This window comes from Ochlerotatus camptorhynchus, unplaced genomic scaffold (assembly GCF_037179485.1).
Source record: "Ochlerotatus camptorhynchus isolate MF236.1 unplaced genomic scaffold, CSIRO-AGI_Acam_v1.1 ptg000010l, whole genome shotgun sequence".
NCBI classification, from domain to species: domain Eukaryota; kingdom Metazoa; phylum Arthropoda; class Insecta; order Diptera; family Culicidae; genus Ochlerotatus; species Ochlerotatus camptorhynchus.
In genome coordinates this window covers 1715115-1741313 of record NW_027040502.1, presented here as the reverse complement: position 1 = coordinate 1741313, position 26199 = coordinate 1715115, and the positions used below count along the sequence as shown (strand labels likewise).

The 26199-nt window shown below is 42.6% G+C and overlaps 1 protein-coding gene across 1 annotated transcript in view; it reads left to right on the top strand.

The window, feature by feature from the left end:
- The window catches only part of LOC135699828 (transcriptional activator cubitus interruptus-like), a 304306-nt gene that overhangs the window by 262576 nt on the left and 15531 nt on the right, over positions 1–26199 (top strand). Inside the window, exon 2 of the mRNA XM_065220180.1 lies at positions 12575–13002. Coding sequence (XP_065076252.1) covers positions 12575–13002 — 428 coding nt within the window. The remainder of the gene's footprint in view (positions 1–12574; positions 13003–26199) is intronic.

The following is a 26199-nucleotide window of genomic DNA, read 5'->3' as shown; positions in this document are numbered from 1 at the left end:
AATTTCTGCCTCTTGATGGAGGTCTGCTATTCTTGTGTCGAATGGACGATCTAGGATCATCCTCAACACTCTATTCTGTGCAACCTGGATTTTGTTCCTGTGGGTCTGAGCGCACGATTCCCACACCGGGGCGGCATAGAAGATCGCGGGGGCTATGATCTGTTTGTAAACAGCCAGTTTGTTTTGCCTTGAGAGGCGGGATCTGCGGCAAATGAGCGGATACAAACACCTAACCAAGGCGGAGCACTTAACTAGGGTTTTCTCTATGTGCGAGCGGAACAGGAGCTTCTCATCGAACAACATCCCGAGATAAGTAACATCAGTGGACCACTCGACCCTTGTACCATCCATTATTACGGTACAGGAGGGAGACGGTTTAAGTTTTAATGATTGTCTGTGAAGGAACATGATCGCTTGGGTTTTCGAGGCGTTGATTTTGATTTTCCACGTGGTGGCATAATCAGTAAAGGTGTCAAGGCATCGTTGGAGCTTGTTCGTAATTTCACGAGGCATCCTACCCTTGACAGCTATCGCGGTGTCATCTGCAAACAGAAAGAACACGCAACCGTCTCCTAGAGGAGGGATGTCCGACGTGTAGATGCTGTAAAGCAGTGGTCCCAGCAGACTCCCTTGCGGAACACCTGCTGGGATCGGAAATTGTCCCGAAAGGGAACTATTCAACGACACCCTGAACGACCTTTGCTGGAGATAGTTACGGGTGATTTTCACAAGGTATGGTGGAAAGTTGGAGTTACAAAGCTTGTATATAAGTCCGTCGTGCCAGACATTGTCAAACGCCTTTTCGACGTCTAACAAGGCCATGGCTGTGGACTTGGATACAGCTTTGTTACTCCGGATGTTATTCATCACCCGCACTAGCTGATGATTGGTGGAATGCCCCTTACGGAACCCGAACTGTTCCGGAAGAAGAATGTCATGTTCCTCCACAAACTTGTTTAGTCGGCTGAGGATCAATTTTTCGAACAGCTTGCTCAGCGCTGAGAGCAGGCTAATCGGTCTGTAGCTTGACGGTAGTGAAGGGTCTTTCCCAGGTTTGCGGATCGGGATGATTTTTGCCACCTTCCAGATGCTTGGAAAGTAGTGCAGCTCCAAGCATCTGTTGAAGGTGGCAGCTAGCAGCGAGTGCACCCTCGGGCTGAGATTTTTCAACGCTAGGTTGAATATTCCGTCAAACCCGGGAGCCTTCATGTTCTTACTGTATTTCAGCGCTGAGCAAATTTGTTCCTCTGTAATCCGTTCTTCTGGAGGGACGGCACAAGGGGAGGCATCAAACGTCAGGACGCACTGCGCAACCTGGTTCTCGAGTGGACTTGGGATTTTAGAGCCAAGCAAATGCGACTGGGCAATGTGCTCCCCAATCGCATTGGCCTTCTCTTCGTTGGTGATAAGCCGTTCGTCATTGACTCTAAGTGGTGGAATGGGCTTGGGGTGAGACTTCAGCACCTTGGCAACCTTCCAGAATGGTCTGGAACGGTCGTCCAGGTTCTGAACGAGCCGCCCGAAACTCTCGTTCCGGATTGAGACCATTCTGGAAGCGATCTGCCGATTCAGATCGACCATTTCGTATTTACGCTGCAGATCCCCAGTCCGCTGAAACTGGCGTCTACGAACATTTCTGAGCCGAATCAAGAGTTTGGTGTGGGAATCAATTGCTTGAAACTTACCCCTCACAGGAACTCGTCGAACGCACTCTTCGTCAGCCACGGATATGGCTTGATGGAGACCCTCCAGGGCCCGGTTGTCGTCGATGTGGCGGTCGACCACGCGTCGAAACTGGACCCAGTTGACTCGATGGTAGTCCTTCCGCTGGCACGATGCAGGGGCCACGTTGTAGCCCAGCTCGGTCAGCACCGGTTGGTGGTCCGAACTCAGGTCGTTGACGGCAACCGGCTTGGCTAATCTGGTGTTTGCCAAGAACAGGTCCAGCGTCGATGGGTTGCCCGTCGGTGATGTGAAGGTTGGTTCGTCCGGAAACCAGACGGAATAGAGACCATGCTGGGAATGGTCGAATAGCAGGCGGCCGTTCTGGTTCTGCTGGTAGTTCCGCCAGGCCTCGTGCCGGGCGTTCAGGTCCCCTCCGATTACAAAGCGGGCATTAGTGTGGGTTATGATGGCAAGGTCGTTCTTGAACTGCTGTGCTGTACCATTGCTAACGGTACATTGCCGGGGGCAGTAGACAACGATGAACCGGACGTTTCCGGTCGATGTTTCCACCTCAACGCCGACGGCCTCGATGATGGAAGTGCGGTAGTGGGGTAGGGTGCAGTACTTGATGCCTTTCTTGATGATGACCGCGACACCGCCCCCCCTGGAGCTGGTGCGATCAAGCCGGACAATGCTGTGGTCGGGCAGCCAGAAGCTGTCACCGGTCTTGAGGTGGGTCTCGGTGAGAAGGCCCACGTCGATGTCGTGCTTGCGGAGGAAGTCTGCAAGCTCAATGTTTTTCGCCCCTACGGAGCGAGCGTTCCAGTTGGCGATCTTTATGGGTTCACGGTCCATAATTAGCGACGAAGGAGATGATAGCTTGGAGCTGTTGTGTTCTTGTTGCGCAGGTGCGCTTGATGATGATGGCCTGGGCCAACAGTGTGACGATCTCATCCGTTGACAGCGGAGAATCGTCTGTAGCTTCACCGGTTGTACCGGCCAATTCCGGAGCAGGGGGATCCGTCGATGGCCCGGAGGCTTGACCGGGTACTGCAGCGACAGCCAACTGTTGGTTGAGCGGGAGCGGCGGCAACACTGGAATTGGCCGTGATTGGACCGGTGATAACGGAGGAAAGTTCTGCGCGTTGTTTTCTGGAACCTTCTTGCGACCGGGCTGGCTATACCAGACAGCAGACAGCAGCGCTGCTTTATATCTGTTCAGGTTAAAGCAGAATTATGTGCAACCAAGTGGTATAAAAGCTACAAAGACTCCTCCCATTATGAGTAGTTTGCTATCAAGTAGCGACACTGGCTGTTTTCCTTTTGCGTACACGGCAAATTAGAACAACCCAAATTTGAGTTTAGTTCACTCATAATCGCCAAAAGTGCAGAAACTCAGCGATGAGTAAATTTGTCTCATGGTTTCCTGTGGAAAACCTAAAAAATCTGCCAGAAAATAAGGAAATTGACGAAAATATTATTCAGTCTCGGAGTAGTACCAATAGACTGAGTGAATCCAATCTTTACTTTTCTCAAATTCGGAAATTTTTCCCTTGAAAATCCTGGAAAAACCTGGGAAAACATGAAGCAAATTTACTCATCGCTTAGTTCCTGCACTTTATTTCTTATTTCTGAGATAACTAAACTCAAATTTGGGTCGATCTCATTCACCGTGATATCACCTTGAAAGATATCGGCACCAGTGGTTAGCGTGCTTACCTCTCACCCCAGCAGGTCTCGATAGGTAGGGTCCAGGTGTGGAAGCTGCCTCCCTAGCGTCGGTAGCATTTGAGCTCAGTACGGAAAAAAAAATCTCGCGTCACTTTCCAATAGGTCCTATCTACATTGATCGATTCTCTTCATCGACACTCTTTTTCGTAAACAACTCGGCTTCACAAATGTTTCCTACCGTCTTCGTCAAATTAGATGCTAGTTTGTTGCTTCTTCCATCGAAAATATCCGGCCGTGGCGATTCAAAGTTGATCAAGGTTGATTACATGAGCATTTTGTGTGGTCGTTGGTTCTGAATATGGACCAGGCAGATGAATTCTATTCCTACTCTTTACTGTAATAAGCTTGGTAACCCTGAAAAGAGCCGTTTTGTTCCCAAAGTTGGTGATGATTTAACCTCCGAAACCAAACAGAGTGCGTCTCTGTCACTTCAAAACGTAGATGACATCCATGGCCGCTTACGCTTGGCGTGTTTAGTGTAGGTGACAGCATCACGGATCTCATTTTTCAGGAACACCTTCAGCACACCTCGTAAATCAGACCGGAGATACGTCAGACACCGCCTCGGCGAGCCAGACGACGGATGGTGGTTATCTCGAAGAATTTGCGTTTGGTTCTGAATATGGCGATGAGTGTGCAAAATATTACGCAATTCCATCCTCTCTATTCGCACGCGCCTGAGGATCGGAGGCGAATGCCACTTCGGCTTGTTTTGTCTACTTACTACTCTCTGACGACTGTGCTTGGGAAGCAACATATGCATGTAGGTAATTGGTGGATTTGTTAGTTAATTCAACGCTTTTGGACAATGCTCGACATTTACCAGTTTTTCAATAGTTTCTTGTTGAAATTCAACATTCCGAAGCATTTTAATCGATGCGTAGCCATATTTCAGATCGATTGGTGTTAAAATTATTGAAATTGGACCAGGGGTAGCTGAGTTATTAACGTTCAAAATCTTTCTTAATTTGTTACATGTTCCATTTTCGGTTTTCACAAAGTGTACCCCCATATAGAAATCAAAGACGTAGTCCTACGTCAAAACAGACGGATAGTGGCAACATGCCCGCCAGCACTTCGAGACTCATAGTATGAGTCGAGTGCATGCATCCTAACGTGATACGAAGACAACGATACTGGATCCGTCCCAGCTTGATGATGTGCGTTTTAGCTGCCGACTGGAAACAAAAACTACCATATTCTAGAACCGATAAAATCGTTGTCCGGTACAACGTTAGAAGATCTTGCGGATGGGCTCCGCACCACGTTCCGGTAATTGTTCGGAGAAAATTGATCCTTTGTTGGCATTTCCGCTTCAGATACTCAATGTGGGATCTCCAGGTGCATTTAGAATCGAACCAGACCCCAAGATATTTGAACGACATAGAATGAGTGATCGGTTTACCCAAAATTTGAAGCTTCGGTTGTGCTGGGCTATGCTTCCTAGAAAAAACGACCAACTCACTGTGCAACATCACTCTTTGTTTGTTGTCGTCGCAGATTTTAATTCGCCGTTTTTCGTTGTTTTTTCGCGCTGTTTATTATCGGACGCGCTCGTTAGTGCAATATTTGGTCAAAGCGTATCGGAATCTAGTGTTATTTACCTAGTTGTGCCACAGTGTTTTATGCAATTGTGTTTTTGTGAAATACACATTGTATCATCGTAATCGCTCATACCTACTTACTTGCTGTCTCTCTTCCGAAGCGCCAGCTACCAGTAAACTCTAGATAGAGCTGGAATTAGGGTGGAACAGCTTTTGTAAACAATGACTTCTTTCGATGATTTCTAGAAAGTTTAGGCTCGCCAACGCTGATCAACAACATCATCGGATAGAGGAAGACTTCCCCTACCCGACGGTTATGTAGGTTTGCGTGGGCGAGCCTTGAGTTCCTAGAAATCAACGATAGAAGTCATTGTTTACAAAAGCTGTTACGCCCTAATTCCAGCTCTATCTAGAACTTTAGAAGCTAGCACATCTCAGTAACCTGAACGTTGCATATATCTAGGCGCTTTCATTCTTACTTGGATCACCGTAATATTGCGCTGCATTAAACAACGGGAAGAGATTTCTCATCGTCATGAGCGCTTGTAATACTTGTTCGGAGCCTGTTGACGGCAATGACAAATACGTTCTCTGCAGTGGAGTCTGCAACAGACTGTTCCACTTCAATTGTGCTGGGCTCAACGCTCAAGGCATGGTCATCCAATGTCGGTCTACTGTGGTTTTGCGATGCTTGCAGAGTTAACTTTAACCCAACAATCGTTGATCGTGAATCGCACATACTCAGAGCACTGCGTGATCTCTCAATACGAGTAGACTCTATTGACCTTCGGATTGGACAGTATGCTGAAAATTTTAAGACCATGAACAGCTTGTTATCATTTCCATACCTCAGAAGGGAATCGAATGTCGATTTTAGATTCCATCAGCATCCAGCTGGTGCTCCCACTGATTTTCACCACAGCATAGATCGGTTAAATCTGAATAGTTCGTTGCATTCTAGCCTAGGGAATATTTTCGGTGAACATGACGAACCCATAGCTTCAGAAACCACCGCTGCTTCTATTGTAAGGCGGACTGCTGCTCTCACCACCACCACGACCGCCATTCCAACTGCTATCCTTGCCACAACTGTGAGTAGATCGAATGAGAATGCCACTTCCGTTGCTACCACTAACAGCTCTACTGCTACATGCACCGTCGCCTCTACAATAACCATGAACACCGCTGCCAAGAACTGCACAACTGTCGCATCAATCACCGCACCTGGAACTGGAACCACGGTTAAAGGGTGATACGGTCAAAATTTGGTCAATATCAACTTGACGTATTTCTTTCAATTTTGCATTTAAAAAACCTGAACACCCCTCATTTTGAAGGTGTGTGTGTGTAGAATGTTGCTCCTATTTTGATTTTGGAATTCACTCTTCAGTTGTCAAAATGCCGTCCAAGCAAGAAGAGCAGCGTATCAAAATTTTGCTCGCGCATCGCGAAAATCCGAGCTACTCGCACGCAAAGTTGGCAAAATCGCTAAAAGTTGCCAAATCAACCGTTACAAATGTAATTAAAGTGTTTGGGGAACGTTTGTCGACAGCCAGGAAGTCTGGATCGGGGGGAAATCGAAAACCGGAAGCCGCTGAGACGACAAAGAGAGTTGCCGGTAGTTTCAAGCGAAACCCTAACCTCTCTCTCCGAGATGCCGCAAATAAGCTGGGTGTATCGTCTACAACCGTGCATCGAGCCAAAAAACGAGCCGGACTATCGACTTACAAGAAGGTAGTGACTCCAAATCGCGATGATAAACAAAATACGACGGCCAAAGCGCGATCCCGGAGGCTGTACACGACGATGCTGACGAAGTTTGACTGCGTGGTAATGGACGACGAAACCTACGTCAAAGCCGACTACAAGCAGCTTCCGGGACAGGAGTTTTATACGGCAAAAGGAAGGGGAAAGGTAGCAGATGTTTTCAAGCACATGAAACTGTCAAAGTTCGTAAAGAAATATCTGGTTTGGCAAGCCATCTGTACCTGTGGCTTGAAAAGCAGCATTTTCATAGCTTCCGGGACTGTCAACCAAGAAATTTACGTGAAAGAGTGTTTGAATAAACGTCTGCTGCCTTTCCTGAAGAAACACGGTTGTTCCGTACTGTTTTGGCCGGATTTGGCATCTTGCCATTACGGTAAAAAGGCCATGGAGTGGTACACCGCCAACAACGTGCAGGTGGTTCCCAAGGACAAGAACCCTCCCAACACGCCAGAGCTCCGCCCAATTGAGAAATACTGGGCTATTGTCAAGCGGAACCTAAAGAAGACCAAAAAAACTGCTAAGGGCGAGCAGCAGTTCAAGGCAAACTGGCTTTCTGCGGCGAAGAAGGTGGACAAGGTGGCTGTACAAAATCTGATGGCAGGGGTCAAGCGTAAGGCCCGGCAATTTGGATTTGGAAAAGCGGAAGCCTAACTGAATATTTTTCCTGAATTTTATACTAATTGAACTTGAAAAAGAAATTTAATTTGATTTTTTAAATAAACGATTTCACCGATTTACACGCGTTTTCCCTTGACCAAATTTTGACCGTATCACCCTTTACCTCAACAGCTACCTTGACAAATAACCGAGAGCCTCACGGACAATCTAACCGTTTAATGGTTGTTATGAGAAACGAACGTCGAAGGCAACAAAGCAATACCGACACAACCGAAGCGTTGAAACCTGGGAGTTGAAACCATTCTACATTACCCCTTTCCACGTCGAGCAGACTGAAGAAGATGTCCTGGAATACCTCCGCGAAACCTTCAACATCGTAAATTCTACGGTGCGCTGTGTGAAGCTGGTACCTAGAGGCAAACAAGTCAACGAACTAACCTTTGTCTCCTTCAAAGTATCCGTTTCACCCGACTTGGAAACCACTGTTGGGGATTCATTCTACTGGCCTGATGGAGTAAATGTACGTGAATTTGAATCAAAAAACGACGCGGCTCCAATCAACCTACGACCACCAATACTTCCACAATAAGTTTATCGATACACTCTACATCAACTACTCGCAACTCTACGCAACTTTCATCTCTGGGACGCAACGGTGTTCACCCTATGGAAGCCACCGATCCTCTCACCACAGTCGTGCCTTTCCTGCCATCGTCCATCAGTCGTCCCGGCCCTGTGTGTGAGTTTGGAAACGTGGTCTTCCAAACTAATACCGCAGGCAAGTACGATTCATTCTTGTTCAGCCCAACTCCTGATTCGTTGCTTGGTTTCAGTACTACACCGTTTAGCCGTCATTATTCAAGACCTTCAACTCAGCATGTTTTAACTCTGGGACGCAACGATACTGGCTACATGGAAGCCCCTAATCCCCCTACCACAGTCGAGCTTTTCCCGTCATCGGCCAACAGTCGTCCTGGCCCTGTGTGTGGGGTCAGAGAAGGGGTCTTCCAACCCGCTATCTTTGGCAAGTACGTTTCTGTTTTAAGCAGTTCAACTTCTGTTCAATCTACTGGTTCTAGCGTTGCAATCAACTGTCCCTCTTCAAACGTCAGCGAGTTTAACTATCCAAACAGCACGGTAGTAACCAGCAGCAATAATGATGCAGCTCATTCAGGACACAATTTTCTATCCGTCTACTACCAGAACGTCAGAGGTCTGCGCACTAAAACGACAGAATTGAAGTTAAGGCTATCGAGCTGCGACTACGATATAATTGTTTTTTACCGAAACATGGCTCCGGTCTGATATAAGCGATACGGAACTCACTTCCGACTACTCAATATTTCGGTGTGATCGAAGTGAAACTACTAGTAATTCTTCGAGGGGTCGTGGAGTTTTCGTAGCTGTTAAAAATAATTTGCACTGTACTGCGGTTTCTTTGGACGATTGTAGACAGCTTGAACAAATTGTTGTACGAGTAACACTTCCTCACCATTCGCTGTTGATCATTGGCATGTATCTTCCCCCGAATTCCGACGCAAGTTTATATTCGGCTCACGCTACGGCTGTCCAGCACTTATCGGATCGTTCGTCGGACAATGACATTATTCTACTCTTCGGGGACTACAATCTTCCTCATCTGCAATGGTGCTTCGATGAGGACGTTAATGGGTTTATACCTTCGAACGCTTCCAGTGAACAAGAACTCAATCTCACCGAATCCATCTCTGCGTGCGGGCTGGTTCAAGTGAATTCTTATACGAACCCGAACGGTAGACTACTAGATCTAGCATTCACGAATTCTCCAGATGTCATTGAAGAACTGCGGCCACCACTTCCACTCTTATCCACCGACGCCCATCACCCAGCGTTTATTTTACTAGTGGATGTGCACAGCGTCATCATAAACCACCAAATCGACGCGGATTCGGATGCAATTGACCCAGATTTCAGGCAATGCAACTTTGATTCCCTTAAGGGGGTATTCCCGATCTTTTTTTTTTTCAAAAAATCAAATTTTTTTTTCACGTTTTTTTGTATATTAGACTATATATTTTCATCCCCCCAAGCCGTTTTCCGATCAGCGAATTCGGTGTCCAGGCATAGCTGACTAACGGTAAGAACCCCCAAAACGGTTTTAACTAAAGTGAAAACTTTAAACGCGTTTTTCTAGAAACCACATTTTTTTTTATCGGGCGAAGATTTTTCTCAGAAACTATAAGAGATATTGACTTGAATCTTTGCGCATTTTGTTCCTTATTAAATTCTTTGGAGCTTCTCGCACTTTCAGTCAAAAATATTAACATTTAACATTGTTTGAAGCACCTTAAAGCTGCAAAAAAGCGGGCTAAAAATCGCCTGTTTTTTCATATGGCCGCCATTTTGTTAATTTGCAAGATTTTTTGCTGCCAACGGGAGAAGCTCCAGAGAATCTTATGCAGATTATTAATTTCATCACGAAATCTGTTTCAGATGAAGCCGTTCCAGAGAAAAGTCTTCGCCCGTCCAGGCGTTTGCGGCGAACAGGGGTCTGTTTGCCGCCATTTTGTGACGTCAATAATGTCTTTTTTTATGTCGAAAAAAATTTATTTGTAAACTTTAATGTTCAATAAACAAGAATCCCAAAGAGTTAGGCGCATTACTATTCATTTTCCTTGAAAAAAAATTAATTGAAATACAGGTCGAAAAAAGGCAAAAGATTGGGAATACCCCCTTAATGCCGCGTTTTCGTCGATCGACTGGCAGCTTCTTCTACATGAACACACTGTTGATGCAAACGTTATCTTGTTTTATGACAAGCTGGCTAACGGCGTATAAGAGCTATCTTATGTTAGACGAAAATCTTTCATAAATAAGTCACGCTCATGAAATTCATATGTGTCGTTCATAAGTCGAGCCTTATGAAATTCTTAAGTCTATTTCAAGCTGAACATTGCATTAGGTCCTAAGTAACATTAATCGATTATCTTCGTTGACTTTCTCTTTCGTTAATAACTTGAGCAAAACATCGTTTCTTGTTGTGTTTGTCGTATTAGATGCTAGATAAATAAATCATTTATCGTTCTGTTTGCTGAAAATTCTTGGGAATGTCTTTACACGGCCGTGGGGATACAAGAGAAAGTCGACGAAGAGAATCTGTCAATGTTACTTAGGACCTAATGCAGTGTTCAGCTTGATTTGCCTCAGTGCTGTCTTTTCTCAGCAGTTGACAAGCAAATTGAGTGAAGGCCGGCGCACAATAGATACGTTTTCAGGTTTTTTGACAGATAATGCATGGGCTAGCTGTCAAAAAACCCGAAAACGTATCTATTGTGCGCCGGCCTTGAGTCCTTAGCGATGTCAATTATGCAAGGTCTGGCCCAACCGGCTTATTGGTTTTAGTGAAATGTGAAAATGTCTAGTGGTGGTCGTATTTCAACGGAATGTTTATCTTTTTACACGAAACAGCTGTTTTCTGTGACGACACGTCTGCTAATCGCAGTATGGAATGTTGCACTGCCGTGACATCGGCATTCGCTTGCTCAGCAATGTTTACAACATTTTTGCTTCAAACACTAGCAAGCTGCCTGTTGTTCCAGACCTTGTATGATTGACATCGAGTCCTTAGTACCCAGCTCTAACCTTACTTTTCCCGCAATGGAATCTGACAGATGAAAATGATTTGTTTACAAAAATCCGTAGAAACAAATGACAGCTGGTCATTTTTTGTGTACACAAATGTCAAAATTTTCTTCGTAAACAATGATGCAGAATTCGCGCACAATGCCCCAAACCGCGTGGGCGACGGACCGCTCGTATTTACACAATCCCGTTCCAAACTGTACTATAAGCCACGCACGAAAGCCAATTGTTAATTAATTTCCCTCCGCTTTGATCTACGCGGATAATCTGTAATCTGTTTTGCCTCCCTATTCCAAGCTCTCCTCCCGCCCGGGTCCACCGAACCACGCGAACAACGCCCGCTCTGATTGAAATATCGATTCGGCGGCCACTTCCGGCTCACCCCGGCAGTCAGTCCGCAAGTCGGCGGCTAGCTTTAATCTCACCGGACCCGCACCTGGGGAAGCCGCGGGTTCCATATGAAGTTTAAAATACCGTGTAAATATTTGATCTTTCACTACCTCTCGCCCGCCGGGACAAGGTTTCCTTTGATCCACGCCATTTTAGCGTTTTCAGTTTCAGTTGCTCCTTTTGTACTGGAAAAAATTGCGGCGCAGTTGGCTTTGCCTGCTCTTTTTTTGCCACATCAAGAGCAGGCAGCACCACAATGTTGTTATACGCGAGTTTCGCCATGCGCTCAAGCTAATTTCGCAAACGATCATTGACTACCAACCGACTAAAACTCGATCCCCCGGTGGGGAAGACTACGAAGAAACTGAGAGGTCCCATATTCGAGAGAGAGAGACGAAAAAGCCATCAAAGGATTATTTATTGGTTTGGGTATCGGGTTACGGGCTCCTTCTAAAACACTCTTTTAACACGACGGTTCTGCCGAAATGCGGACCGCTTCTCTTGTTTCTACCGGTTAGCTAGCTGGTGGCGAACAACAAGAAGCTCCCTGATTAGCATATATCGGTGGCCACTCATGGCCACTGCGTCAGGGTTCCTGGTACCGAGAAATCTCGCGTCACTTTGATCGATTCTCTTCATCGACTCTCTCTTTCGTAAATAGCTCGTAAATAACGTTTCCTGTCGTCTTTGTCGTATTTGACGCTAGATTGCTGCTTCTTCCATCGAACTGTGTGTCAAAAATATCCGGAAATATCTTAAAACGACCGTGGCGATCCAAACAGAAAGTCGATGAAGAGAATCGGTCAATGTAGATAGGATCTATTGAAAAGTGACGCGAGAAATCCGGTTTGAGGTTAGGATCAATGATGCCACATATACAGATTTATCTGGAACTGTAACAGATTTTTAGACTATCTTACGATACAGAAATCCGTATTACAGATTTGGGAGAAAATCTACAGAAGCTGAAAATCGAAAAATATTGGTGGAGCTTACAATACAGATGAAAATTGTGGCATCACTGTTTAGGATGTTATAAAGAGAGATATTTATCTAGTTTAAATTAAGAGTGTTTGATCGGTTTTGTAAACCCTAGCTTCTAATGGCGAAAAAAAAAATACATTGGAGCTTGATCAAGCGAAAACAAAAAGCGAACCATATCGAGCGCAAAGATCGTATGTGTGTAACATAATATTTTAATTTGATTTCTTTCTCCACCCTTCTCCCTCCCCTCCTAGACTGGCCAACAATGCAAATTTCGCCGAGTTGCAATTTTTAAGCGCCCGCCGAGCGGCCGTCGCTGCAGCAGTGGCCAACGCGGAGGCAGCCGCCGCCGCCGCCGGTAGTACAGTATTACCTCCACATCCACCACCGGCCCCGACCACGGTGTCACCCCCGGCCACGTCCGGTGCTTCAACGACGGCAGAGGAACGGAGTAGTAGCAGCGGCGGCTGTGGCGGAACGACGACGGCAGGAGGAGCCAGCCCGGGACTGCCCACTGCCAATGGTGGTGGCAGCAGTCCACCCAGTGGCGGTCAGTCTGCTGGACAGACGACGCTTCCCTCGGTGCCGGTGCACCATCCAGGAGACTTCCACCCGGCCTACAGGATACCCGGCTACATGGAACATCTCTACTCGCTACAGCACGCGTCGGCGTCGCTGCATGGTAAGTAGTGCGCTCTGCTTTCAGTATTTATTTGAACGTTGAATAATTCTTTGTTTTGGCGATTTGGGACTCCGTGCGCCGCCTGTAAAGCGGAATGCGACACTTTGTTTTGACTACGGTGGGGGACATTGGGCTCGGCGACGCCGCCAATGCTTCTGACCGAATCAGCGAAATTCAAGCTACTGTTGTTGTGTCGGTTGGCGGCGCGGCAGTAATTTGAGGTTAGCTCTCATTTCGTGAATGGAGAGTTGTTTTGGTTTTCGTGCAAGGATTGCTCTATGGAGTAAACAATTGAGTAACTTAGTAACCGTGGGTCGTTAGAAGAGGGTTTTTTTTTGCTAATGGCTTCTACCTGGGAGGGAGACATAGATAGCACACACGGCATTCATTTTATAGCTTTTCTATATGTCATGAAAATTTGAGATATTCGCGATGACGCCATAGAGGTAACTCTAATATACTAGAAGGTCCCGAAGAAACGTGCTCAACTTTTTGGCACAGCTCTGCTACTCTCTTAAGGCCCAAGCTTATCAATTCACCCCTCGAAACTTAGGAAATTCCACGAACCCCTCATTTTATCTGTCAAACTTTCATAGCGAATCAAAACAAACATAGTGTAGTACTAGGATTTCGACTAGAATGGAGTACGTTATTCTATTTGCTTGGGACCAATAGGCTAGTCAAGTAGCGAGCCAATTTAAAATTGTTAGTTTCCACCGGTTGATGACGTCACTGTCGAAAAATCGTCTCTTCTAACAAAGATTGGCAGTTTCTTACGGGAATTTTCGATGGAGTGAGGATAGTGCAAAGTCCCCATGTTTCACGCACAGTCTGACGTTTGCTTATGGATTTTACCATAGGAGTAAAGAACTACCGAGTCGCCGTCAACGCCAATTGAAATAAAATCAAAATAGGCGTAGCAATATTGCCTGTTTTACTTTGAGCGTGTAGTGCTTGTTTGACGTTGTTCAGTGTGCAGTGATAAAATGTCCTTTGCTGTTTTGTATGTTATCGTGCCACCAAAGATTTTGACAAAAACCTTGGTTAATGGTATCTTCCCATATGGATTTAAGTATACATATGGCATATTCAATGAATGAATCTAAAAAACGGTGTCCCATTGAATAAGATAGCTAGAAACGACAGTTTGTCAGAAATCACTTTACGCAAGATTTCAATACTGCCATCTATATTTTTGCGAGTATTCTTGTTTAATTGTACGAAAAGCTTCGTCAAACTGCTTGGCTCCCAATGACAGTTCCTGGCAGCTTGTGTCTGGCTCCTTTTGACTTTATATGTTTCGAGTCTGGGTCTCCCTCCGAGGCTTCTACCATTACGTTTTTTTCATTGTTGGACAGTTTGAATGCTGTACAGCCGAATTAATACAATATTTTGAATGGTCTAATCTCAGTTTGAATATTTATTTATTCAAGTTAACCATTTTTCCAGGACTGGAAGTTGGCGACTTTGCATGCGCATCGAGCTAAAAGCACAAATTCGTAGTTGGTACAAATCCTAGACCATTTTACGAGAGTAGTAATACCTTCGTCCGTTGTCATAATATGGTAACCCATTAACCCCCAATTTTGGTTCATATTATAGACCGACATTAGGGATTAATCTCGGCTTCTTAAACGGAGTTCATACCGTCTCCTACAATCAAGAACTGTCCTGGCCGCGTCCTTGCAACTACTGGTGATGGAAAAGGATTGTTAGTGGAACACTTACTTACTTTGTCACTTTTTGAGTGACTTGGTCCTTGTTTTTAAAGCTGGTCACTTAAAAGTCACTATTTTCCCGGGACAGCACTTGCCAAGCGAGCCTTCTCACTCTTCTTAATGGTTTTGAAGAATGTCCTTTGCAAATTTGTTCCTGGTGTCTGACGGAGTTGACCAGTGATGCCAGGATTGCAGAATTTTTTTTTTAATATTTGGATTTGATGCGGAGTTTATACAGCAGTTTAGCACCTTGTACAAAATGTTTGTTCAACACAATAAAAACAACCACAAACAAACAACAATATAGGGGAAATAGCTCTAATGTTGGCCTATGGATCTAAGATTGGGCCGCTAAAAATTAGCTATTTATCAATTTTACCTAGATGAACGCGTCATTGGGACGGTACTAATGGATATTTTTGGTGGCTTTTGAAAATTTAGTCGATTGCTGAATTTATGTATGGGCCCAAATTAGGGGCATTTAGGCCGACATTACATCCATTTCCCCTATGTAGTAGGTGGCGTTAGTGTGGAATAAAGAATGAGTAGAATCGAGTGAGCGTAAAGCGTGATAGACCGTATGTAAACGGAATCTCATTGGTTCGAGAATTTTGATAGGTTAGCAGATATAAATATGAGGTACCTAAGTTCGTTGAGGGCATTTCTTGTAACGAGTTTAGGTTGCGACAAACGTGCAGAAGGAACAGCAGCAACAATAGCAGCAGGATTGGAAGCAGCCGCAGCCGTGGGGGCTGCACCATTAATTCGTGTAGCCGTGGCCGAGGCTGGAAACTTCGGTCCGGTCACGACAAATATCCATCGCTTGACGTTGGGTGACAACAACTTAGTAGTGAGTAGTTAATTTTAACTCAACATTAAATTCCGCACGCAATATGGGTGAATGGAACGCATTTTTTCATTCCGTGTATCATCAGTTCTGTCAGGCTAACTAACACCTGTCATTTTCTAAAATGAACTACAGTCAACTCTCCATGCATCGATATTGAAGGGACCACATAGTTATAGAATTATCGACTTATAGAATTGAACATATTTTTTTGTGTGTCTAATTTTAAGCGAATTATTCCATCTACTGTAATATCTGTTCCTACTTATCCATATGAAGTGATCATATTTCAATGGAAGAGAAATCTGCTACAAAAACCCATTTCATAGTCTCGGAGACTTGAATAAAAATTCTCAATGTTTGAAATTCTAAAAGTGCACAAATTTCGAAATAACGGGAATTGTTTTAAATCACAAAAAAATCCTAGTGCCTCAGAGTTTCGAAAAATTCTATGAATTCAGTATCATCAAAATTAAAAAAAATACAAGAATTCTAAAGTGCTACGAAGTTTTAAACATTTGATTTATTTTAAATTATAAATGTTAAGACGTCCAGCATTTTGATTATTCCAATTAATCATCCATCTTAGGGATATTCATAAAGGATCTTCAATTGTTTCAAGTTAACCCGCATACAAGGGGTGGTCACTCTACACACTTGTTTTGCGCCAACGGCAGTGCCGAGAAGTAATTGAACTGACTTTTGTTTGCTTGCGAATAATGAATTGTTCGGCAACCCGGTATTTTGACAACTCTTGATTTTGTTTTGTTTTTCGAACAACTCAAATTGACGACGACGATTTTGGGTGGCCGGACCCGGAAAGCGACAACGGCCAAGAAAGTGGTGGACGCTTTGTGCTAGTCACGACTGTAGGATCTTCAGAATCGAAAGGTGCTAAGCGCTAAGCCATTCCAAGTGACGAACAGACGAAGAACACCAACGAAAGATCAAAGCCATGAAGCAGCTGTACAAACCGCCGACGGTAGATGAAATCAATCGGTTGAAAGAAACGGAATATTTCTACAACTCGAATCTGTTCCGGCTGCAGGTCGAAGAGATGCTAAGCGAGGTGTTAAATTATATTGAGCGTTGGTTGGGCGATTTCCGGAAGTTTTTGAGGACGGCAAAAGATGCGGACAATGAACGATCTCTGAAGGGTGTGGATTATGATGGGGTTGATGTTCCGCTGGCATTTTCCGACGACTCGAATGTCTCGCCAAGGAAAGCTTCAAATTCGTTCAGCAACGGATCGTGCACCATATTGAATCAAGTCGTTTGGGGACATCTTATGGCAAGCCACTGAAAGTAGAATTACCGCTGGAGATTCCGGACAAGTGTTTCCGGAAGGAAGATTACCTCAACTTAATTACCTTAACCCACATGAAAAGGGCACATTTCCTTTGCCATCTGGCGGGCGGAAGTATTGGACAAACAGTCAAAGTATTCTTTGGCCAGTGGGATGCGCTTCATTCCGCTAAAAGGGGTTCAATGAAAAATTTGCCAATCGCATGTTTGTGGTGCACGGTGCTACAATTTATTTGTAACATAATGAAAGCCCTGCAGGCAATCGCAACCCTCGGATTCCTTATGGACAACATCCAGCACAGAATCCACCAGTTCGGCACCCTTGGTGTAGTGTCGTTTGACCCAGTAGTTACCACCACCGGACTGTCCAAAAACGAAGTTATTCGGCCGGAACAGTTGTCCAAATGGTCCCGCTCGGATCGAATCAATAGTTCCCGGCTCAAAATTGATCAGAACCGCTCGTGGGACGTACTTTCCTCCGGTTACGGGAGTCTGAGTAACGTCATTAATAACGGAGCTGGAGCCGGTAATGTTGAGATTGATTGAGTGGTGTTGCTATGCAAGCGATTGCCCGGATTTTTTCATACCTACTTCTTCGGACAGGCAATAGGATGTGCGCTGACTGTACTTTGTGGAATTCAATTCAATTTTGGAGAATCACTGGCGGAATTTGATGGAGATTCACGGTTGTGGTTTGTTAAAATTGGATTGTATTGTGACAGCATCAATAACAAATTTTGACACATGTATACTGCGCGAAAAAGTTCAGAATTGCCAGTAACTTTAAACATCATAAAAATTGTAACCATGGGTGCCAAACAGCGCCATTGTTTGCGCCCGGGTGTGCCCAAGTTTGATTTTGGCACACTGTGTAGAGTGGCCAACCCCTTACCCGCATACACAATAACCATAAGAAGTGCCTAACCACCAATTCGGGACATCATCCCAACTTTATATGGTATGGTCGTACCATCTACGGTATCGCTAGTGTATGGTACCCGTTTATTAGGGAAATCTTATCTGAAGTCTCAGAATCTGATTTTTTCCAATTCAGATTTTTTTTTAAACATGTCAGAGGATTTCTTTGGGGTTTGTTCAAGAATTTCTTGAAAATAGTCGAAGAAATACATCGTGGCACTCCGACTCTCCATGGTAATACCCACATACTTTTCTTCAAAACACTCTCGAAATTGGATCTGCAATTCTCCTAGAATTTTTAATGTATGAAGCATAATTACCTTCAAAATGTCCTCGGTATTCTTCTGGTTCTTTTGGAATTTTCCTAAGCATTTTCCAAGTATTCCTACAAAACATCGATGGAATTATTCCTTAAATTACTTTTGAAATCAGCTGAGGAAGTCATCAAATATGTATGTTTCAGAATGCTCATGGAATTCCAATTTTAGTTTCCATTAAATTCCCACAGAAACTGCATTGTAGTACCAACAAACAATACGAAACTAACGATTTCAAATTGGCTCACTACTTGACTAGCCTATTGGTCTCAAGCAAATCGATTAACGTACCTCATTCTAGTATAAATTCCAGTACTACACTATGTTTGTTTTGATTCGCTTGAAAGTTTGACAGATAAAATGAGGGGTTAGTGGATTTTCCTATGTTTCGAGGAGTGAATCGATTAGCTTGGGACCGAAGATAGTACCAGAGCTGAGCCAAAAAGTTGGTCTCTATGGTAGTACTCCATGGAATTGCTTTCAAGCCCTCCAAAGAATTCCCTTGGAAATCTCCTCAGAATTCCTTTGTAATACACCCAGCACTTCCATCAAATTCTCTTCATAAGCCTCCTAAAATTATTGCCAGTTGGGATTCTCTTCAGAAGTCTTTTAAAATTATCTTTAAAGTTCAACTATCCTCACAATTCCTAGTCAATAGTCCTGGACATTTATTAAGTCTTCTACGCATCTCTAGCGAAATCATGCAGTTAAATTTCTCATCAAAATTCAAAAATCAAAATCAGAATTCTTCTCACATTTGCTTAGTAATCATGCTTAAATAGTCTTTAGAATTTTCTTCTCGCTTTAGAATTATACTTAGAATTAAATTGAAGCTCTTCTCATTTCAATTCTTCTCAGAACTACCTTGCAAATCTCCTGACAATGAGCATGATTGACCGTCTACGGTTGCTACTCTGTTATTGCCAGACCAGCTGTAATTACACAGAGAACCAATAGACGATGCTTGCGACTAGCAATCATCCTCAATGTGTAAAAACTGGTGATCTCAAACTTGGCAATCCCAACGCCGGCCGCGCAGGTCAAGAAAGAAAAGGGTAGGAATGTGTTGACGAGACACTCGCTTTGATGGAAGCCGAGAAGTCCTCTGTCCTCTTCCACGAGGAATCACTGGGATGTTGGGTAAGAGGGTTGGGTTTGCAGCAGGGTTCGTTTTGGTAAACGATAATCTGAATTGTACATGTCCTAACGATCATATAACGCGAAGAACCTTGGGATTGAACCCACGGTCTTCTGCTCTGTAAGCAAAAACGTTTGCCACTAGGCAGACGAGCTCCTTTTTAATCATCGAGTTGCTGTTATTACCATGAAGTCATGTTAACAAATAAAACGATTGCCGAATCTTGAATGTGGATGGGCTTGAGATTAGACTCATGATATTCTGCTCAGTAAGCAAAAACGGTTGCTCTAAGGCCACCGAGCCCCTCATATCACATTATACCGTTACTCAAGTTGTTATAACTATTCTAACCCGGCACCGATGACAGCGAAAAGTTTTACAAAATACACGATAAACAAGCGATCTTACCATACCTTTTTTAATATGAAAGGACCTGGGACCACTGCAACCGACGATCTTTAAATCCGAAAACTAAAAGCTACGAAAGAGTACTTAGGCCTTCATTAAGTTCCACTTTCACGCGACGTTCAATGTTTCGATTTGCTCTTTACGCATGGTTCAGGCAATCATTACAAGTTGTTTGAGTCCTGGTTAAACAAGCTATGCAAATGAAATTACGTTGTAACATCAATGTGCTTATTGTTTGAGGAGCATGTTCAAACTATTGGTTACAAAAGTGAAAAATCAAAGCCGCTAAATTTGAAAATTAGCCACTCTTTGATGATGGCGAAAACAAGTCAAGTCATTGTAGCTTTGATCGTGGCGAACGGATTTTAATAAATATTGAGTAGTTTTAAAAAAATTGAGCTTTTTTAGTTAATTGACGTCAAGAAGAAAAAAGATGTTCGAAAATCTCACGCAACCGAATCTGTCTACGATAGAATGGTTTTGGATTGTACGCATCTATCTACTCGCATCAATTTTTTTTTGCATGAAATTGCAACAAAATTTTCAACAATCTTCTATCTATTTATAAATCCCAATCGTATCTCACGACAGCTAAACAAAAGAAGAATTCTACACAACTGTCTCTATCTCTCTCTCTAACGATTCAATTCCCAATTAAACTGTTCTCTGCTGTATGGGTCTCGTTCATTTGTCCCCTTTATTTCTACCCCTGGCGCCACCTAGTGATTAATTCCCAACTAAACTTTTCACTGCTGAATGTGTTTCGTCCATTTTAACATCTTTGTTGAAGACAGGAACCCACCGACAAACCGACACACACTCACACTCACCAATCAGGCCTTGTTGTCCTCTGCTGTTCGAAGAAGTCTTCTCCACTCTACTCGATCCATGGCCACACTTCGCCAGCCTCGTAGTCTGCGAAGGGTCCGCAGGTCGCCTTCTACTTGGTCGATCCACCTGCGCGCCTCTTCTTCTTGTTCCTGTTGGGTCGCTTTCTAGAACCATTTTCACTGGGTCGTCGTGCGGCATTCTTACGACGTGCCCAGCCCACCGTAGTCGCCCTAATTTTGCAATGTGGGCTATGGATGGTTCTCACAGCAGCTGGTGCAATTCGTAATTCATTCGCCTCGTCCACGTTCCGTCATCCATCTGCACTTCACCGCGGATGGTACGTAACACCTTCCGTTCGAAAACACCAAGGGCGCGTTGGTCCTCCACGAGCATAGCCCAGGTCTCGTGGCTGTAGAGGACCACCGGTCTAATCAGCGTCTTGTAGATAGCCAACTTCGTGCGGCGGTGAATTTTATGGAGTCCAAAGTAGGCACGATTCTCTGCCATAATGCGTCTTTAATTCTCTGCTGGTATCATTTTCGACAGTCACCAGTGAGTCTAAATACACGAACTCATCGACCACCTCGATTTCGTCTCCGGTGTGGGAGACTAACATTGTCTTCCCTAGAACCTCTTCTTTTTATGTATTTTGTCTTCGATGCATTGATGGGATGTCCAATCCTCCTAGCTTCAGCCTTCAGTCTGATGTACGTTTCCGCCATCGTCTCAAAGTTCCTAGCCATGATGTCGATGTCATCGGAGAAGCCAAGAAGCTGAATGGACTTTCTGAAGATCGTGCCACTAGTGTCTATCCCAGCTCTTCTGATCACACCTTCTAACGCGATGTTGAATAGCAGACACGAAAGTCCATCACCTTGCCGTAACCCCCTTCGAGATTCAAAGGGACTCGAGAGTGTCCTCGATACTCGAACAATGCACATCACTCGATCCATCGTCGCCTTGACCAAACAAGAAACTTAAATTTAACTTCTGCTCGAAAATCTATAACGGCCGATTTAAATGTGCAGCGATCTGATTATCAAAACCATACGATTTTTTAATCTAGACAAAAATTATTTGTCCAGAATAGATCAGACTCGAATAAGCTCATAAATTTGCACACGTGTTCGTGGCTTAGCAAAACGTTTTCCACGTACTATGAAGACAGATATCAGAAGTTTGCTTTGAGCAAACATGTCATGGTAACTTCTAACTTTTATCTTGTCTAGATCCTGAGTTTTCAATACAAGAACTTTATTTGTACTCTGGTGCCGCCTCAAGACGTAAGTCACTCAGCACATTGTTCCGATATTAGATTCGGCACACCTTCGGCACAATCTCGTAAGCATTGGATTGTTGCAAATAGGATGGTAGCACTTCTGGACAACTGTCATTGAAGAGATTGGCTGTATATTCAGGAACATCCTCTAATTGTCTAATTGAATATACCAGAGGAACTCAGACCAGCAGTTAACTTCTCGGTTCACTTATAGATTTAAATCCGAAATGTAGATTCTAACGTGAGCTCGAGAGAAAGAGGCAGTTAATCAGACCCCATTAGTACGCTTAATTCAAATAATGCTGCAACTCATCCTCAACATATTCGGTCTCCAACAATGTTCCCCACCGGTTCCATTATTTTCGACCGTTGCGTTTCACGAAAGACTAGGTTTCTGGTCTGCCTTTGAGTACTTTTATTATCCTATGAACACAAGAAAAATTCCGACGCCATCCTCAATCGGCTGGCGAACGAATACTATGAATTTGAGCATCATCTACAACCAATGTAGACCTTGCATTTCTCCTTGATTTCAAACCAAAGCATTCATTTCGTGTCAGCAATATCGGGTTGCCGGGTTGGGTATTTCACAAATAATCGTAGCTTGCTCTATGACCGGCACAATCGGAACACCTGCGACACTCTGATAAACAAGATGATCCAAGATTGGTTTGCGGAGTGACCAACCCCTTGTGACGCCTTGTGATTAATTTCCCATCTAAAATGTCCACTATTAAACGGGTCCCGTCCATTTGAACAACTTTGCAAAATATAGGAACGTTCTATCTGGTCTCGATCCTGAGTTGTCAATGCAATAACTTTATTTGTACTCTGGTGCCACCTTGTGAGACAGTTCCCAATTAATCTGTTTCATGCATTTGAACAACTTTGCAGAAGACAGGAAGCTTCTATCTGTTCTCGATCCTGAGTTATCACTAGAAAAACTTGATTTGTACTCTCGCGCCGCCTTGTGAGTCAATTCGCAACTAAACTAAGCACTACTGAACGGGTCTTTTCCATTTGAACAACTCTTCTCAATACAGGAAACTTCTATCTGATCTCGATTCTAAGTTATCGATGCAAGAACTTTATTTGTACTCTGGCGCCACCTAGTGAATCAATTCTAAACTATAACTAGCCCATGTAACTTTTTTTGGCGCGACTGTCGGAAGGTTATCTTCCCTAAATGAAAGTCATGCACAGCTGCAATGTGTTATTTGCTTGTAAACATCAGCATCAATCTCCCCAAACTGGCGCGATTTTTACGCCACGGCAGCGGTAGCGAATAAATCGCGTTAACCACACCGGAGCGGCAGTTTTTTCGCAGCGTCGTAGCGATCATGAGCAATGGATTCGTCGTCGGATGAATAAGAGGCGCTTTTGCTAGTTTCTTTACAAGCAGAGGAAAATGCGTTGAAGTATTTTGGCAATTTCCTTCATTTTAATGATATTTATTTACAGATTTGTTAGAATATCACTGGTGATCACTAAAGTTCATGGAATTTCAAAGAAAGTTTATCAATCTTTAGAAAAAAATACAAAACTTAACTTCCCCTGGAATGCATATCATCAGAAAAATTTGCAGATCTTCGGTTCGCATAACTTCAGAGAAATTCGCAAAACTTCAAAGAAAATTTGTATATCTTCAGATAAATTTTCAGGACTTCAGGAAAATTCGTAGATCATCAAAAACTTTGCAAAATTTCAAAGAGGTTCACAGAACTTCAGAAATGCTGATGGATCATCAGAGAAATTTGCAAAACATAAGGGAAGCTCACAGAACGTCAGGAAAGTTCGTAGACCATGAAAGAAATTCAAGTTGAAGATTGAAAAACATATCTTCCGAGGAATTTGTGAAAGTTCAAGGAAGTTCATAGAATATCAAGGAATTAATTTCTTAGAACTTCAGAGAAATGTGAAGAACTTCATACCTGTGGCGTGTTGAGCTATTGAATATTTCCGGAAGAATGATCATACTGAAGTTTTAGGTGTTGACGATGAGCATGCTGGTATTTTTTTTAAATTTTTTCGAAGAACTTTGAGTTCGCTCTTAGTATTCTCCCGATATTTCAGATGAATTATCTTAGGATTTTTTTTAGTTCGGCTAAATGCTTCACCGGAACTCACCTTTGAATTCATTTATCATACTCCTAAAAAATTCAATGGAATTATTCTCAGAACTGAATTTATTTCTTTAATCGCTTTGGATTTTCTCCTTCCCTTGGAATTCAACTTACAGTTTCATATTCCTTAGATTTAGCATAGCATATGCCATTGCACAGTGGTCCAGAATGCAGATTTAGGTGGAATGATATGTTTTGAGCCTGAAATTGAAACTTTAGACTAAAAGTCCCTTCTACAAAGTTGTTCCTTATAGTTAGGCCCTCATTTTTATGACAATGAATTCTAGGGTGGTTCCTAGTATCATTTAAATCAAATATATAACTTTTTTGTTTGAATAAATTAAGGTATACATTCTTCGGCAAAGTTATAGCTGAGCTAATTTCAAGCAACTTTGTTGAAAACAACTTTTTTGTATCTCTTAAATTGGCCGATTTAGAGCTATTTTCTTGAATTGAGTTAGGGTGACTCTTAAAAAAACAGTTTTTTCGCTCTATTTTTCTTATTTCGAATTTCTCAGCAAAGGTGTTTTCAGATAACTTTTAGATCTTAAGAAGGCGCAATTTTTTGCTGCACAAAGCTTGTCAATATCTTTCGCCGATCAAGAGTTATTGACGTTTGTATACTAAAAATATACACTTTTCAAATGTTAATATCTCTGGTTGGGGCAAACAAAAAAAAAGTTTTTTTGCAGCATTTGAAAGGGCGTATGTTATTCTTCATAATATGAAAAAATTGGAGGTATGTTATTTTTTAAACTCGTATAAAATCAATTTGAATTTATTCATATTTTTTACTATATTTGAGTATATCTTTTTTATTAGAAGAGATAGAGGCAACAAACTCGGCTATAAAACATTCGTCTTAAAGAGTTTTAAAAGTCTCTAGAAGATGACTTTCATGATAAATTTCAAATAAAAAAGTTATTGGCAAAAGATGGATTTCATAGGACCACTCTAATGACAAATTTATATAAAATGTGCTAGTACATTTGTTTCAATATTTGGACATTTAGTGTCTTCGAAGAAGTTTTTGTTCTTAAAAATTCCCTTCTTTTGGTTTTTGCAAACGTCAGGGTGGTCCTCAAATTAGGGAATTTTTAAAACTAACTTTTTTGTTCTACAAAATATAAACATGTGTTGTTCATAAGTAGATAAGTTACTTGCAAGCAACTTAGTTGAAGAAATTTTTTTTCTATCTCTTAACGTTCTCATTTTAGAGTAAATTTTCGGAGTTGACTTAGGGTGTTCCTGGAAAAAATAGTTTTTTAGCAATAACTTTTTTATTTGAAAATTCGCATGAATTTTATCTTCTAGAGACTTTTAAAACTCTTTAAGAAGAATGTTTTATAGCTGAATTTGTTGCCTGTATCTCTTCTAATAAAAAAGATATACTCAAATATAGTAAAAAATATGAATAAATTCAAATTGATTTTATACGAGTTTAAAAAATAACATACCTCCAATTTTTTCATATTATGGAGAATAACATACGCCCTTTCACATGCTACAAAAAAACTTTTTTTTGTTTGCCCCAACCAGAGATATTAACATTTGAAAAATGTATATTTTTAGTATACAAACGTCAATAACTTTTGATCGGCGAAAGATATTGACAAGCTTCGTGCAGCAAAAAATTGCGCCTTCTTAAGATCTAAAAGTTATCTAAAGACACCTCTGCTGAGAAATTCGAAATAAGAAAAATAGAGCAAAAAACCTGTTTTTTTAAGAGCCACCCTAACTCAATTCAAGAAAATAGCTCTAAATCGGCCAATTTAAGAGATACAAAAAAATTGTTTTCAACGAAGTTGCTTGAAATTAGCTCAGCTATAACTTTGCCGAAGAATGTATACCTTAATTTATTCAAACAAAAAAGTTAGATATTTGATTTAAATGATAATAAGAACCACCCTAGAATTCATTGTCATAAAAATGAGGGCCTAACTACAAGGAACAACTTTGTAGAAGAGACTTTTAGTCTAAAGTTTCAATTTCAGGCTCAAAACATATCATTCCAGCTAAATCTGCATTCTGTACCACTGTGCATTGTACAACTCGTGGGTGGTCAACTATCCTCACACATATCTTAGATTACTCCTCCGGAAGCTTCTTTGAAGGGCAGTGAGATTATAGCAGTTAACCGATCTTTGTACAAGTTGAGCGAATTCCAAGTACAGCAAGGAATTTTGTAGAAGCTCTTGGAGCTTCATAGAAGCTCTGCTAGAATTTGGAGAATTTTGGGAGGATTCAGGGAGTATTATAGGTGGAAATATTGTAGAAATTCCAATGATAGTCCGAGATCTTGATCAAATTTCA